Source organism: Rhamphochromis longiceps, linkage group LG16, assembly GCF_057381845.1.
Source record: "Rhamphochromis longiceps isolate RC_006_pf linkage group LG16, R_longiceps_female_GT1.1, whole genome shotgun sequence".
Classification (NCBI taxonomy): Eukaryota; Metazoa; Chordata; class Actinopteri; order Cichliformes; family Cichlidae; genus Rhamphochromis; species Rhamphochromis longiceps.
The window spans coordinates 6,539,747-6,556,509 of record NC_140572.1 but is presented as its reverse complement, the minus strand read 5'-3'; the positions used below and the strand labels follow the sequence as shown (position 1 = coordinate 6,556,509).

At 40.2% G+C, this 16,763-nt stretch overlaps 2 protein-coding genes across 2 annotated transcripts in view; one reads left to right on the top strand and one right to left on the bottom strand.

The window, feature by feature from the left end:
- Positions 1-3,518: 3,518 nt before the first annotated feature.
- On the bottom strand, positions 3,519-9,959 carry eaf2 (ELL associated factor 2). The gene is made up of 6 exons (XM_085385033.1): positions 9,749-9,959; positions 9,181-9,275; positions 8,686-8,822; positions 7,498-7,667; positions 6,061-6,288; positions 3,519-4,224 (listed from the first exon to the last, which is right to left on the bottom strand). The coding sequence occupies exons 1-6, from the start codon at positions 9,849-9,851 to the stop codon at positions 4,178-4,180; spliced, it is 780 nt and encodes a 259-aa protein (XP_085241159.1). The 5' UTR covers positions 9,852-9,959; the 3' UTR covers positions 3,519-4,177.
- A 6,219-nt stretch (positions 9,960-16,178) lies between these two features.
- Positions 16,179-16,763, top strand: part of arhgef49 (Rho guanine nucleotide exchange factor 49) — a 77,261-nt gene continuing 76,676 nt past the window's right edge. Inside the window, exon 1 of the mRNA XM_085384576.1 lies at positions 16,179-16,748. The gene's annotated coding sequence lies outside the window, so the exon portion shown is untranslated. The remainder of the gene's footprint in view (positions 16,749-16,763) is intronic.

The window sequence follows — 16,763 nt, the reverse complement described above, 5'->3', positions numbered from 1 at the left end:
GTTCGGGGAACCGGATTAGCGAGCTCACGGTTAGCGCGATGATTTGATCTTGGATGTGTCATTTGATCTTGGATGTAGTAAGCGACGTACGAAGAACGGGCCCCTGACGTACCAGCTTTTGTTGTTGTTGTTGTTGTTGTTGTTGTCTGTTAGCTACAGTGTTACCTAAGGAACCTAAGAAAGACAGATAACTGCCCCAACATTGCCCTCTTCCTCCTGTTTTTAATTATTACTACGTTTTCTTCGTACTTCCGAGTCACCTGCCTCTTCTGGAACCACTGTGAGTCAACTCTACACGTTTTCAAATGGCCTTTATAAATTAAAAGTATTTGACTTGGCACAAATTGAAAATATTGCAACAGGAAAACCTAATAATAATAATAATAATAATAATAATAATAATAATAATAATAAATATTATTATAATAACCGTAACAATAATTAGTTCGGAGTTATTAATAATAATAACTGGTTAGTCAGGCTCATGCCTATATGTTTTTATTGTTGCATTATTTGGGCGCATATAGCCTTCTGTATAAAACCAAACATGAGCACGGCGCTAAAAATGTGTTTAAAAAAAATCAACAAAAAAGTTACAAAATAACTTATTGAAGCAAGACTGCCTAGCAAAGGCGAAGATTATTGATTTCTGTTTTTCAAACTTTTGAAAAGTTTGCAAACGTTTAGAGAATGTTGTTGTTACCCACAGTGTGCTGAGTGTATGTAAACCTCAAAAATGCCATTCAAGTTTATTCACTACTTTTAATGTTTAGGGATGTTTGAGTTCTACTTGGTAACAAAGTCATAATGTTTAACCCAGCGCCTCCATCATCAGTGATCAGTGGAAGTATAGAGAAGCCTAGTCTGTGTTTTTCAACTTATAGTTATTTTGACTTAAATGCTTTGCAATTATTATAAAAAGTGTGACAAAACATTTTTAAACTTTACATTTTAAAGTTAGAAGAACCACCTGTTTTGTTCAAACTAATGAATACCCCCCCCCCCCCCCCCCCAAAAAAAAAACCAACACAGACACACAAAAACCAAAGCTTATTTATCCCTTTTTCACTATTTTATTTTAACACTATTTAAACAAAATGCATATATGTATATATTTGTGAATCATACACAATTGTCTTAAGCATTGCTGGTAATTTGCAACGTTTTTTTTTTTTTACAAATACCTGTTAAGTACTGGTTTTTAATCATGACTTTATTGTTGTTTCAATAGTAACCAAGGGTGCAAAAGCGATGGAAAATCAACATCAGAATTCAACAGTGATTCAATATCAGAATCTGACGTTGTTTCCACATTAAAAAAGGGTGCAAGAGTGATGTCACCATCAGATTTCAACATTGATTCAATAGAATGACCTGATATTGACTAAACATTGTTTCAATGTCTCCTTGCTATCTGGGTACACACACACACACACACACACACACACACACACACAAAAGGAAAATGAAACAAAAGATTAAGCAAAATTAAAACAATGCAGACACATCAATAAAACAACAAAAAAGCAATTGCCACATGTCAGGTAACATACAGTGGGGCAAAAAAGTATTTAGTCAGCCACCGATTGTGCAAGTTCCCCCACTTAAAATGATGACAGAGGTCAGTAATTTGCACCAGAGGTACACTTCAACTGTGAGAGACAGAATGTGAAAAAAAAATCCATGAATCCACATGGTAGGATTTGTAAAGAATTTATTGGTAAATCAGGGTGGAAAATAAGTATTTGGTCAATAACAAAAATACAACTCAATACTTTGTAACATAACCTTTGTTGGCAATAACAGAGGTCAAACGTTTACTATAGGTCTTTACCAGGTTTGCACACACAGTAGCTGGTATTTTGGCCCATTCCTTCATGCAGATCTTCTCGAGAGCAGTGATGTTTTGGGGCTGTCGCCGAGCAACACGGACTTTCAACTCCCGCCACAGATTTTCTATGGGGTTGAGGTCTGGAGACTGGCTAGGCCACTCCAGGACTTTCAAATGCTTCTTACGGAGCCACTCCTTTGTTGCCCGGGCGGTGTGTTTTGGATCATTGTCATGTTGGAAGACCCAGCCTCGTTTCATCTTCAAAGTTCTCACTGATGGAAGGAGGTTTTGGCTCAAAATCTCACGATACATGGCCCCATTCATTCTGTCCTTAACACGGATCAGTCGTCCTGTCCCCTTGGCAGAAAAACAGCCCCATAGCATGATGTTTCCACCCCCATGCTTCACAGTAGGTATGGTGTTCTTGGGATGCAACTCAGTATTCTTCTTCCTCCAAACACGACGAGTTGAGTTTATACCAAAAAGTTCTACTTTGGTTTCATATGACCACATGACATTCTCCCAATCCTCTGCTGTATCATCCATGTGCTCTCTGGCAAACTTCAGACGGGCCTGGACATGCACTGGCTTCAGCAGCGGAACACGTCTGGCACTGCGGGATTTGATTCCCTGCCGTTGTAGTGTGTTACTGATGGTGACCTTTGTTACTTTGGTCCCAGCTCTCTGCAGGTCATTCACCAGGTCCCCCCGTGTGGTTCTGGGATCTTTGCTCACCGTTCTCATGATCATTTTGACCCCACGGGATGAGATCTTGCGTGGAGCCCCAGATGGAGGGAGATTATCAGTGGTCTTGTATGTCTTCCATTTTCTGATGATTGCTCCCACAGTTGATTTTTTCACACCAAGCTGCTTGCCTATTGTAGATTCACTCTTCCCAGTCTGGTGCAGGTCTACAATACTTTTCCTGGTGTCCTTCGAAAGCTCTTTGGTCTTGGCCATGGCGGAGTTTGGAGTCTGACTGTTTGAGGCTGTGGACAGGTGTCTTTTATACAGATGATGAGTTCAAACAGGTGCCATTCATTTTTGTATAATTGTTCTCGAACAATTCTCTCTCTCCTTTAGACTAAACATGCAACTGAATTTCTCTATATTTCTCTCTCATTCCATCTATCAGTCAGCAGGGATGCCAGAGACATTCTGGACCATAAACAGCAGCTTGTTGCTTGTAGCGACAGCTCAGCAGTGATGAGGAAGCCCCATGTTATAAAAGGCGGAAGGAAACAACACAAGGCACATGAAGTTCTTTAAGACTCACACTCACTATTTACTCGTGCTTCCAGTTGCTTGGTTGGTAAATATATATATAAAATATAAGCAAGTAATCATTGGTCGAGTATATTTAGAGATATAAAGATTCAAGTATTGCAGGTTTAAAGCTACAAAGCATGACTCTGAGTCAGCCAACTACATAGTGGACTACTTTGCCTGAAATAATACCCAGCTGTATACTAAATCATCATGATCCACAAGGTTTTGGAGACGTCCTACTACTTCAGGCTGCAATAACCATTATTTATTTTAACAATGAATACATGACTAGTGCAATGCAAGGTGGTCTGAGCTACAGATAATCATCACCTAACTTTTCAGTTCTGCTCCATGGAGCATTTTAGCATCTTTCAGCCCATGTTTTGATAGTCTGGCCTATTTCTCAGGAGTTAAATAAGAAGCAAAGCGTGGAGTTGTATGCATTAGACTTGCATTCTTTGTGTGATGGCCCGAACAATAAAGTAATTAATGTAACTTTAAATTACAAAAAAAAAAAAAAAGTTTAAGTAAACCAAAATAAAAGGCTCAATGTAACTGAAGCAGCGTGGCTTTCATTTCTGTTAACACAGATATGTCTCTAATAAAACAAACCTAAGCAGCTGAGACGGACCTGAAGCCATCAACTTATATCTTATCCAAGCACAACTAAAGTTTTTTCATGTTTCTAAGCTGAATTGAGGAAGCCAAGTTATTGTTTAAGACGATTACATGAAGACCACCGTCATCCTGCCAATCACATTTTCTCGGTCGGTTTAACTACACAGAAGCATCCAGTGAGATCCATCACAGAGTGCACATCATATGTTACAGCTTCTCTCACATTAATGACATCACAGCGCTCTCAACTAAGGCATCTCTTCACACACAAATATAAAGCAACACATGTGACATAAAAACTGATTTCTGGCAGAGAAGCAGCACATTACATTTGATATGTAGAGAAGACTGTTCCATATTCATGGAAGCAGGACACTGACAGGTCTGTGACTGGCTCCTTCACTCCTCACTGTAAATGCTCCTGAGATCTGCAAACGGGCAGATGTGTCCTCCTGCTGTTCAGTCGTCACTTTCACTGCCTGATTCACTCAGCTGAAGGTCATTTTCTGCAGCAGACGGACAGACAGCAAGTTAAGATTATATACATGTGTCGCTAAAGCTCAGTTTACTCTTTGCACAGGGTCTCTGCATCACTTTTGTATGGTACAGTTTGGTTTGTTTCACCTCTCCCTTTTATTATTCAATTAGTACAACAGTAGTTTATAACTTTGGAGTTTAAAGAAATCATACAATTAAACACTTAAAAAAATTACGAATAATCAGACTAATAGAAATGAATAAACAGATAAAGGAAACACACGAACAAGAGAAACCTATGGAGAATTTACAGAGATTATCTTGGAAAAGCAAAATGTATTTGACACATCCCATTCAGATCATAATTCTGACCACAAAAGCCAAAGACAAGACAGGTGTAAAGAAAAAAAAAAAAAAGGACAAAACAACACTGAATAGAGTGCGTGAAGCAGCTACTAATGTGAGTAATGAATACAGTTGATGGTGGAAATATGCTGCAGGTAGAGCTGGGCGATATAATTTTTTCATATCACGATATGTTTTTTTCATTTCAGGCGATAACGATATCTATCACGATATAAACCAAATAACTATATTTGTAAGATTTAAATGTGTTGTTGCTCACAAGTAAAATGTGAAATAATCAGCAGCTTGTTTTTATTTAAATATTTATTTCCCATAATAAGTTCAACAGGGTAGATGTACTTAAGGAACATGAGACTTTTTCAGATAAATAAAGGCAAATATTGCAAACTACACAAAAGGCAGCCGCTAAAGCATTTAAGTTTCAAAATAGAACAAACGAAACAGACTAAATTGTCAATTCCACTTAGAAACAAAATATTAATTCTAAAAATAAATCTTAGTTTGTTTTACAGAAGAACAGACAAAACTGACTAACTTTTGTCAATATCAAATAAACTGAGAACTAAAAGGAAATTCTCAATCTCTCCTTGTTGTATAGCTGAGCTTTTCAAACAGTTTTAACAGTTACTTTAGTCTGACAAAAGCCGAATGACGAATTAGCGCTTCCAGTCAGAGACTGAGCTGCACCGCTTTATTGTATTTCCAGACTTGCTTCCGGCACAATTTACAGTGCACGCTACTCTTTTTGTCAGACTTGAAATAGCCGAAATACCTTCACACTACAGAACTTCTATGGCTCTTCCGTTCGACAATCTGTCCGGCATTGGAACCATCATCGGTTTTCTCTTCGGTAACCTTCGGTCACGCTCTCGGGTTGATTTTTCTGTAGTCGGCACACTCATTTCCTCCATTACCCGGGCAGCACGGCGGCTGGCTGCTTCCCAAACAAATACACATGTGCGGCTTGGCACTTGTGCTGTACGTGACAAGTCACGTGACGTGACGCTGCGGCTGTGATTGTTTCCGCTCTGCACTACTTAATTTGGATTCGCTGTTCTCTTTTTTTTTTTCTTCTTTTTTTTTTTTTAAAGAGGACAAGAGAGATGAGGCCTATCAGAATAGTTTAATCTTTCTATCGAGAAAAAGTTATTTCGCAATACATATCGTTCTATCGCCCAGCTCTAGCTGCAGGGTTATCCGTTTAGCCAGACACTTTAATAACCGTCAACTACAAAGCTAGGTGAACTGACTGACATGTGGATGGAGCTTAAGAGCTCCAACTGCTTTCATACTGGGTGACAATAATGAGAACTGCCACTAAAGAGAGAACCTGCCCTTACATGTTATAATGGAAAACTAATCTTTCAGCTCTGTGGTGCGTATGATTCATGTGTTCATATTTATGGTGACAACTTTAACTTAGGAGCAACCAGGTGGTATCGACTTTCATGTAAAGATGACGTCCGTCTAACTTAGATGAAGCTGAGGGGGTTACTCACTGAGCGTGTTCATGAGTCCTCCTCCACTCTCGTGGTGGTGGCTGTTGGAGTCGGTGCTGGTGATGATAGGCATGCTGTGGTTGACTGAGGGTGCCGCGGAAGTACGTTCATCTTCTGAATCGCTGCTGCTGGAGCTGTCGTCGCTGCTGGAGGACGACGAGCTGTTAGAGTCTGAGGAGCTGTCACTGCTGCTCATCTGATCCATGACTCGAGCCTCGGCCATCAGTTCTTGGGGGGGGGGGGGGGGGGGGGGGGGGGGAAGAAAAAAAAGACAAGGGTGTTAAAATGATCTTGGTTGCCTTTCCAATTTCAAGGCTGGAACATCACCTGTATGTCCCAAGTGTAAAATAAATACAGGCAGTATTTTATTCCACCTTTTGTCCAGCCCCAAAAATGCAGAAATAGCCAAAACAAATATATCAGAAAATCATTTCATGTTCTAATGTCCTCTGCCAGGGAAAGCATGCTACTTTAGTGTATCTCCATAAAACTGACAAGCTACAGGTTTATTTTGGATCACATCCAACGTGACTTCATAACTAGAAAATGTGTTTCAAGTCAAGTCAAGTCAAGTTGGCTTTATTGTCACTTCAACCATATACAGTTTAACAATACACAGTGAGGCGAAACAACGTTCCTCCAGGAACCAAGGTGCTACATGCAACATAAATTTACAACATAAATTAACAGAAAACACTAAACTAGCTAACTAAGAGGCCTAGTTAGCTGTCTAGCAGAGACAAGACAGACTGACCTAACATAAATTACAACATAAATTAACAAAAAAAAAAAAAACTAACTATCTAAGGAAGACTTTTTTTTTTTTTGTTATCAGACAGCAGACAACAAAGTGCACGTGCAAATGTGCAAACAAGAGCAGCAAAGTGACAGAATGTTTGTGAATATGTCTGATATTTCTAGGGATCGGAATCAAGAACTGGTTCTTCTAGAGAATGGGTTCCCACTAGACCAAGTCCTGGAAATCCTAAGTCTGCCTGCGTATCAATCCTGCTTATCGGCTCTTGCACTCTCGCAGTTCGTGTGCTGGAGGAGAAAAATAATGGCGCAGTCTGCAGTGTGGATATGGACATTACTTAGCTAGCCAAGAACTGAGAGTGATGTTAAAGCTGAGTGAATGCTCACCCACACTTTTAAAAAAAGTGTTCTGTGTAATATGTGTAATATCTTTGATATGCTGCTTAGAGAGGGTGGTGACAATGAGCCAATGAAAACTGAATCAATAAGTGATATTAATAATGGAATCGGAATCGTTAAATTCTTATCAATTCCCATCCTTAAACATTTCTGCATAAGACTTCAAGATATGACGACTAATTTGTCTATGAGAAAAGATGAGTCTTCTTCTGCCGAACCCAATAAAAATGATACAGATGTGGATGTCATCAGTTAAACACACCAAGTGTGACTCCATGTTACCTCTCTCGATGTCATCCATTGGGGATGCTGGGGAAGTCTTCTCTTTTGGTGGAGAACTTTTAGTGCTGGCTGGGGTTTTGTTACTGCTGCTGTTATTACTCCTCATCTGCTGGCCCAGACGACTGGTCTGCTGCTCCAGTCGAGAATGAATCTTACTGCTACCCTCAGCCCTGAAAATCCACAAGAACAGGCAAACACGGACACGCGGGAGCTTTTAATACGGTTTTTTAAGTTTTTTTTTTCTTTTTTAAAAAATGTTGATAACTAACCTTTCGTTAGGGCTGCCACAAACGATTATTTTTGCGATTAGTCGACTAATCAGATCATGCATCTATTGGACGTAAAACGTACAGCTTATTGCACCAGCAGCATCTGCTCTTATATAACTATCATTAGCTTACAGCTTTAAGATTTTAAGGTATGTGCTAACTAAAAATAAAGACAAGATGATAGTTTATCAAATTTTAATGAAATGTGCAGATTGTTTCGGTGAAGTTTAATAAACTCAGCCGTCTGCTCCTTGCTATCTAGCTTGACGTTTATTCAGCCAAACCGATTTACTCAGGAACAAATAAAATACTGAAAAAAGCCAAACAATAACATTCTTAAGTTATCTAAGTGACTTATATATCATGTTTAACCTGAGTAGCGAAAGACGGCGGTGGGTTTGAAAACAATTTGCCGGGAGTCCGGTGTTCTCACCGGCTCTAGTGAGCCTTGCCCCCCGGCTAGCTATGGAGCTGGTGGGTAACAAGACGTCTCTGAAAACGTCGGAGCGCTTTTGAAAATATGTGGTGTCTTCATAAACTGAGCAGATATTTGAGGTTTACACAGCTACATTCTTGCCTGAAAATATGTTAAACGCTTATTTTGTGACCCAAAAAGAATAATAAGAGTAATATTAAAACTAACTAGCTGCCGCCATTGTTGGAAACTGAGCTGGGCCGCGCTATGAATTTTGGGATAGGTTGGGCCACGAAGTATACACCTGACCCACCCTTCAAATCTGGGGAAATGAAGGACTATTAAATTAGTCATTGACGATTTTATTAGTCGACGTAATCGTGACTAGTCGACTAATCACGGCAGCCCTACCTTTCATTCTTTCAAAATTTTTTTGCCACACAAATTTGCAAGGTTAAATGAAATACCACTTTAGATTAGTGTGCTACTTCTTTTTAACCCCACCTCGTCTTTTTCACAGCTATGTTGCTGTTGAGCTTCTCGAGTCTGTACTCTCCTGTGTCATGGTTTACAATGAGGATGCACTCTTTCATGTAAGGCCTCTTGGATCCCTTGAAGACCGTTACAGGAGCACTGGAACCCTAAAAAGCAAAATAAATGTAAGTAAGTATGTATGTATTTAAGCTAGATGTCACAGTACTATTATGCTATTTTTTCAGAGAATATTTTAACAATTTCTCAAAAAATCTGTCAAAAATTTAAACCACAAAGCTGAAAATTTTGTTGCTCCTCTCTCTCTCTCTCTCTCTCTCTCACACACACACACGCACAGAAAGTTGAGATCAGCAACAGTTGAGATCTATTGTGGATTGCAAACACTCATCCAAGTTAAAAACATGAGCTCCAGAAGAGGTCTTAAAACAAGATTGCACCATAATCCACCACTGAAATCCACATTTATGTCTTGCAGTGTAAAGCTCTAGAGCACCAGACACTAACCTCTAAATTAGGCAACGTAATAGTGACTTGCTCTCCTTTGCCCACTTCGAGCTCCCCCTCACATGAGGTATCAATGGATGCTGGCTTGAAGTCATCTGTGGCAATTAAAAACAACAACATTTTTTTTTTTTTAAACGCAAACTAAAATCAAGATTTTGTAAAATAACACATACGTAAACAATGTATATGTACATCACATATAACAACGTGTACAATGTTCTAATAATGACAGTGACATTGCTGAATTTGTAAACGTAAACCACGGATGTATTTGACAGTGCTGCAGTGGGGTAACGGCACCAGCAGGTGGTAGTGTTGTACAGACTTAAGCTGGGCTAACATTATCTAGCATATTGACAACTCAGAGCTTAAAGTCTACGTATATCTCAGAGTTAACTTACTACATACTTTTACAAGCATGTCTCACCAGTAAGTCGACAGCTACGAACTGACGAAGCTGCTAAACTGGCTACACACCAAACAGCTGTTTTCGGATCTTCAGCTAATGAGCTAACTAGCATGCTACGGTTAGCGATCACAAAACCAAACGAGTGAAACCACCACTTACATCGCACTGTGTGATAGGCACTTTTAGGGTGTTTCTCAAACGTTTCTCCCAATTTCAGCACATGTTCTTGATTGTCAAAGTTGGAGTAAGCCGTTCCATTCATTCTGTGAGTTTCATGAGCTGTAAACTTTGAGTTTCCGCTGCTCTTTTTTATCCGATAACCATGTACAGCGACAGCATTTCGGCCAGCTCATTGGCACTTTAAGTCCCGCCCCTTCAAAAGTACTGTTCGTCATGATTCGTCAAGCGAAGTGTTTCATTTTCTGATTGGTTCAGGCCAATCAAGATTTTGACGACAGGGCAGAATCAGTGAAAGAACGGCCACTCAGTTCCGAGCAATGACTGTAGAAATCTGAGTGTTTCCAAATCTATGTTGTTTAACTATAATTCGATTAAATTATTCGCTAACTTGTAGTAGTTTTTAAAAGAAAAAAAATATTGTAAATATCTACTCATCTTGTCCCAGGCTAGACAGACTGTGGACGAGTATGCTAAATAATTGATGGTAATTATTTCAAATTTATTGCTGTGGTGCTTTAATAGTGAAACATATTGCAGGGTTTACTCTGAGGTTGCTTAAAATGCAGTCCACATGTAAAACAAAACACGAATTCCTACTGCTTATTTTTAATATGTTAACTTTATAAGTTTCGATGTTGTTTTTAACCTGTTTTTCTGTTTAACAAAGTAAATATTTGCATTTCAGCACTTACCCAGTACCTTGTATGCTAAATTAGCAGCATCACGGGAGCTATTAGCTGAATAACTGAAACAATGTGTCAGAAAGCCCTGGCACTTACTGATTGCAGTTTCAAGCTCCACAGGCTTCAGGGGGCCTGAGCTCTCTGAACCTTGTGTCAGTGAAAATCTCCTTTTCTGTTCTCTAAACTGTTAATGACTCCTAAGCCTCCTAATTCCTGCCGTGCCTGCGTTTTTACAAAGGCCATATGCTCTGCTGCCTTCAAACATTAAAGGATCAGCATCTAAGTCAATTGGAATGATTACACCAATGCATTTTCACCAACTGGTCACAGCATGGTTTTTCTTATCCACGTTGGACAACATATGCAACATATGCAAGCTGGTGTTTGGGTGGTGGGGAGTGGAATAAGAGATGACAATAGAGAGGAAATTGAGACAGCAGTGGGACTAAATAGTTATCTCTTCAGCGTGGTATTACAGTTAGAGTATAAAAATTGTAAAATAGTTAAACATTATCATGTTATTTTAGGCAATCTTTTTCAGTCTTATCTATACTTGAAAATTAACCACAAACGGATTGCAGAAGTAAAGCAGTTCAGTTACTTTGTATCTGTATCCCATGTGAAAAAGATACCAGCATAAGTCTGTCTCCATGGATGGAGGTAAACAGCAGCTGTCCTCTGGTGATATCAGTTACTGTGGGGGTTGCCCCTGGACTCTGCGAGGTAAGGTTTACTGTTTCCAAGCAACAATCCGCAAGTTCACAATACAGCGGCTGAGCCACAATAGAGAGTTGCTGCAGGTTGTAAGCCAGTGGCAGTGGTGAAAGAGATGACAGCAACACTCTGCAAGGGAGGGGGGGTGGGATACAAGCTCAACCAAAGCTATGTACTATGGGTACAGGCTTGTTGGGTACATACAATTAAATGTTCAACCTCATAACAGTGCAAAAATAATAAATTAGCAAAGGTTTTATTATTGTGCCAGCTAAACAAACCTGACTCGGTTACAAGACACCACAACTTGATGTAAGCCAAATCCAGAAGGCTGTGGATACATCCGCAAACGACACAGATAAATCTAAGTAACTTTAGCAATCACATTTTCAGACCTTCACATCATCAATAAAGTTCACATTTAATACATTATTACATCTGATTATATAATCCACCTTTTGGGAAACTCCTGAAACACGTGAAAAACTAAGCACAATTAAGCATTCAGGTTTTTTAATGACTAGAAGTGATTATTCTGCAGTAAAGGAAATGGGACACCCATTCCACTTTTCTCATAGTGCACAGCTCGCACAATCGTTTTTGAAACTGCAAAGGCAGCAATACAACCTAAATGATCACAGCTTCAGCATAAATACAGCGATGTTAACCTTCATTCTGTATCCTTCGGGTGAAATGTACCTTTGATCACAGCTACAGACTTATCATATACTCCTTTTGTTTTTATGCTGATGTATAGTTTGAGACACGTCTTATTATCTGTGAATTACTGCAGTGTGACGGCTTTCTTTAGCTCTCGCTTTCTCTTGTTTGTGTTATACATATTACGAGGAAGCGCTTTTTGCAGCATCTTTCTTGATAATATGATTTTGATCTCAATAAAAGGTTTGACTGGGTAAAAAAAAGAAGAAGGTGAAATAATAACAGTATGCGCTGTAAGAATTGCAAATTAGATATACAGTCATGGAAAAGAAAGTTTTCACAGAATTCTATGAAAAACAAAGATTAAACCCCATTAATCACCAGCTTGCAGAACCACCTTTAGCAGTAATAACTTGAAGTGATTCCTGAAGTGAGAGTCTTACATTGTTGCAGAGGAATTTTGATTCACTCCTCTTTACATAATTGCTTCAGTTTATTGAGATTTGAGGCCATTTGTTCATACACAGCTCTCTTAAGGACCTACAACAGCATTTTAGATGAGTTAAGGTCTGGACATCTTGATTCTTTTCTTTTTCAGTCATTCTGTTGTAGATTTGCTGTTGTTCTTGGGATCGATGTCCTGCCGTATGACTCGGTTTGGACGAATCTTTAGCTGTTGGACAGATGGACTCACATTTTGCTATACAGAGGAGTTCATGACTGACTTTGTGACTGCAAGGTCTCCAGGTCCTGTGCCTGCAAAACAAGCCCCAAACCATGACATTTCCACCACCATGCACGCAGTTTCTATGATGTGTTCATGCTGATAACATGAACACATGTTATCTCTTGTTTGTGTGTCTGTCCTTTGTTCCAATAATCTTGTGGTTTATTCAGATGCAACTTTGCTAACCTAAGCTGTGCTGTCATGTTTATACACACACACACACACACACACACACACACACACACACACACACACACACACACACACACACACACACACACACACACACACACACACACACATATATATATATGTATATATATACAGTGGGGCAAAAAAGTATTTAGTCAGCCACCAATTGTGCAAGTTCCCCCACTTAAAATGATGACAGAGGTCAGTAATTTGCACCAGAGGTACACTTCAACTGTGAGAGACAGAATGTGAAAAAAAAATCCATGAATCCACATGGTAGGATTTGTAAAGAATTTATTTGTAAATCAGGGTGGAAAATAAGTATTTGGTCACCTCAAACAAGGAAAATCTCTGGCTCTCACAGACCTGTAACGTCTTCTGTAAGAAGCTTTTCTGTCCCCCACTCGTTACCTGTATGAATGGCACCTGTTTGAACTCATCATCTGTATAAAAGACACCTGTCCACAGCCTCAAACAGTCAGACTCCAAACTCCGCCATGGCCAAGACCAAAGAGCTTTCGAAGGACACCAGGAAAAGTATTGTAGACCTGCACCAGACTGGGAAGAGTGAATCTACAATAGGCAAGCAGCTTGGTGTGAAAAAATCAACTGTGGGAGCAATCATCAGAAAATGGAAGACATACAAGACCACTGATAATCTCCCTCGATCTGGGGCTCCACGCAAGATCTCATCCCATGGGGTCAAAATGATCATGAGAACGGTGAGCAAAGATCCCAGAACCACACGGGGGGACCTGGTGAATGACCTGCAGAGAGCTGGGACCAAAGTAACAAAGGTCACCATCAGTAACACACTACAACGGCAGGGAATCAAATCCCGCAGTGCCAGACGTGTTCCGCTGCTGAAGCCAGTGCATGTCCAGGCCCGTCTGAAGTTTGCCAGAGAGCACATGGATGATACAGCAGAGGATTGGGAGAATGTCATGTGGTCAGATGAAACCAAAGTAGAACTTTTTGGTATAAACTCAACTCGTCGTGTTTGGAGGAAGAAGAATACTGAGTTGCATCCCAAGAACACCATACCTACTGTGAAGCATGGGGGTGGAAACATCATGCTATGGGGCTGTTTTTCTGCCAAGGGGACAGGACGACTGATCCGTGTTAAGGACAGAATGAATGGGGCCATGTATCGTGAGATTTTGAGCCAAAACCTCCTTCCATCAGTGAGAACTTTGAAGATGAAACGAGGCTGGGTCTTCCAACATGACAATGATCCAAAACACACCGCCCGGGCAACAAAGGAGTGGCTCCGTAAGAAGCATTTGAAAGTCCTGGAGTGGCCTAGCCAGTCTCCAGACCTCAACCCCATAGAAAATCTGTGGCGGGAGTTGAAAGTCCGTGTTGCTCGGCGACAGCCCCAAAACATCACTGCTCTCGAGAAGATCTGCATGGAGGAATGGGCCAAAATACCAGCTACTGTGTGTGCAAACCTGGTAAAGACCTATAGTAAACGTTTGACCTCTGTTATTGCCAACAAAGGTTATGTTACAAAGTATTGAGTTGTATTTTTGTTATTGACCAAATACTTATTTTCCACCCTGATTTACCAATAAATTCTTTACAAATCCTACCATGTGGATTCATGGATTTTTTTTTCACATTCTGTCTCTCACAGTTGAAGTGTACCTCTGGTGCAAATTACTGACCTCTGTCATCATTTTAGGTGGGGGAACTTGCACAATCGGTGGCTGACTAAATACTTTTTTGCCCCACTGTGTATATATATATATATATATATATATATATATATATATATATATATATATGAGCGTGGCTGGCAAGAAAGGGTATAATAAAAGAAGAAAAACTAATGACATGGCCACCTTGTTCACCTGATCTGAACCCCATTGAGAACCTGTGGTCCATCATCAAATGTGAGATTTACAAGGAGGGAAAACAGTACACCTCTCTGAACAGTGTCTGGGAGGCTGTGGTTGCTGCTGCACGCAATGTTGATGGTGAACAGATCAAAACACTGACAGAATCCATGGATGGCAGGCTTTTGAGTGTCCTTGCAAAGAAAGGTGGCTATATTGGTCGCTGATTTGTTTTTGTTTTGTTTTTGAATGTCAGAAATGTATATTTGTGAATGTGGAGATGTTATATTGGTTTCACTGGTAAAAATAAATAATTGAAATGGGTATATATTTGTTTTTTGTTAAGTTGCCTAATAATTATGCACAGTAATAGTCACCTGCACACACAGATATCCCCCTAAAATAGCTAAAACTAAAAACAAACTAAAAACTACTTCCAAAAACATTCAGCTTTGATATTAATGAGTTTTTTGGGTTCATTGAGAACATGGTTGTTGTTCAATAATAAAATTATTCCTCAAAAATACAACTTGCCTAATAATTCTGCACTCCCTGTACTAATACAGTGGGATGCAAAAGTTTGGGCAACCTTGTTAATAGACATTATTTTCCTGTATAAATCGTTGGTTGTTACAATAAAAAATGTCAGTTAAATATCATACAGGAGACACACACAGTGATATTTGAGAAGTGAAAAGAAGTTTACTGGATTTACAAAAAGTGTGCAATAATTGTTTAAACAAAATCAAGCAGGTGCATACATTTGGGCACCACAAAAAAAGAAATGAAATAAATATTTAGTGTATATCAATGTGTGTGTCTCCTGTATGACATATGGGGTGCCTTTGTCTGGACGTGCTTCCCATCCAGAGCTCCACAGCAGAGAGGGAAGTTTCAGCGCTCCTGGAATCCCTCTGCGATGGACCGCCAGTCTCCAGGTGAAGGCACAGCCATGAAATCATCCACTAGACCAGGGGTGCTCAATCCCAGTCCTCGAGAGCTACTGTCCTGCAGCTTTTAGATGCATCCCTACTCCAACACAGCTGAATCAAATGTTTGATTACCTCTTCAGCATGCCATCAAGTTTGGAAAAGGCCTGATAACAAGCCATTCATTTGATTCAGCTGTGTCGGAACAAGGATGCATCTAAAAGCTGCAGGACAGTAGCTCTCGAGGACTGGGATTGAGCACCCCTGCACTAGACAGTCCCAGATGGCCGTCGCTACCTGGGGGGTGATCTGGCACACCGTGGACACACCAACTCTAAAACTAAACACGATGGTCCTGAAGGAGTCCCCGGTGGCAAGGAACCTGCACAAAATTGTTTAAAATTAGTATTAAACACTTTTACTAACCGCAGGCAGATGGACAGGTATGGCAGCAAGCATTATGTGTTCACTCTCTGCCTGGAGTTTTGAGGGGGGCTGGGGAAGGGGGTCAGTGTGGCAGTTTTTTCATCGTGGCCAATCACAGACAGAGTGGGAGCTTGTCCTATGGCTAGTGCTACTTTCACTTGCAGTCGTAAATATCAATTTCACACGTGTTGTTGACGAATACCAGCTGGCTCTAAACCCGATTTCACCTGTCACTGTAACACATCCAGTGTTGGGGAGTAACGGAATACATGTACCGCCGTTACGTATTTAAAATACAAAATATGAGTAACTGTATTCCGTTACAGTTACCGTTTAAAAAGGTGGTATTTAGAATACAGTTACTTTGTTGAAATAAATGGATTACACTGCGGTACTTTCCTGTTTCATATTGTCGCGGGTCAGGACTGTTTGGTTTTGTTTGACAGCTACGTTCTGTTGTTCCAGGCGGCAGCGTTACGGTTGCCATGGTTACAGGGCGACGCTCTCTCTCTCTCTCTGCGACTGTGTGTTTCCTGGGTGAGAGAGCGCCTTTTCGTTGTTGTTGTTGTTGTGCTAAGCTAACAGGCAGAATGCTACAAGCATAGCTCTAAAGAATGTAGCATCACGGGCAGTGTAGTCCGTGTTGCAGGGAGAATGGACTGCCATACACGTTATGTGTCTGTGAGCGCGAGGAGGGAGAAAAAGGGGAGTGGAAAGGTACGAGTTGTCATCGAGCAAAAACGGGAGCTGGAAACATGTAAATATAATAATAACCACTGCAGCCAAGAAGAGTGCCTGACGAGCCCAGTTGTAAGTAAGCTATTA

What these genes read in the sequence shown, in the direction of transcription:
- eaf2 (XM_085385033.1), bottom strand. Translation starts at nt 9,851, where the DNA reads ATGAATGGAACGGCTTACTCCAACTTTGACAATCAAGAACATGTGCTG. An exon ending in TGCCTATCACACAGTGCGAT is followed by an intron (nt 9,276 to 9,748) that starts GTAAGTGGTGGT and finishes TAATTGCCACAG; the next exon opens with ATGACTTCAAGCCAGCATCC. An exon ending in TTACGTTGCCTAATTTAGAG is followed by an intron (nt 8,823 to 9,180) that starts GTTAGTGTCTGG and finishes TTTGCTTTTTAG; the next exon opens with GGTTCCAGTGCTCCTGTAAC.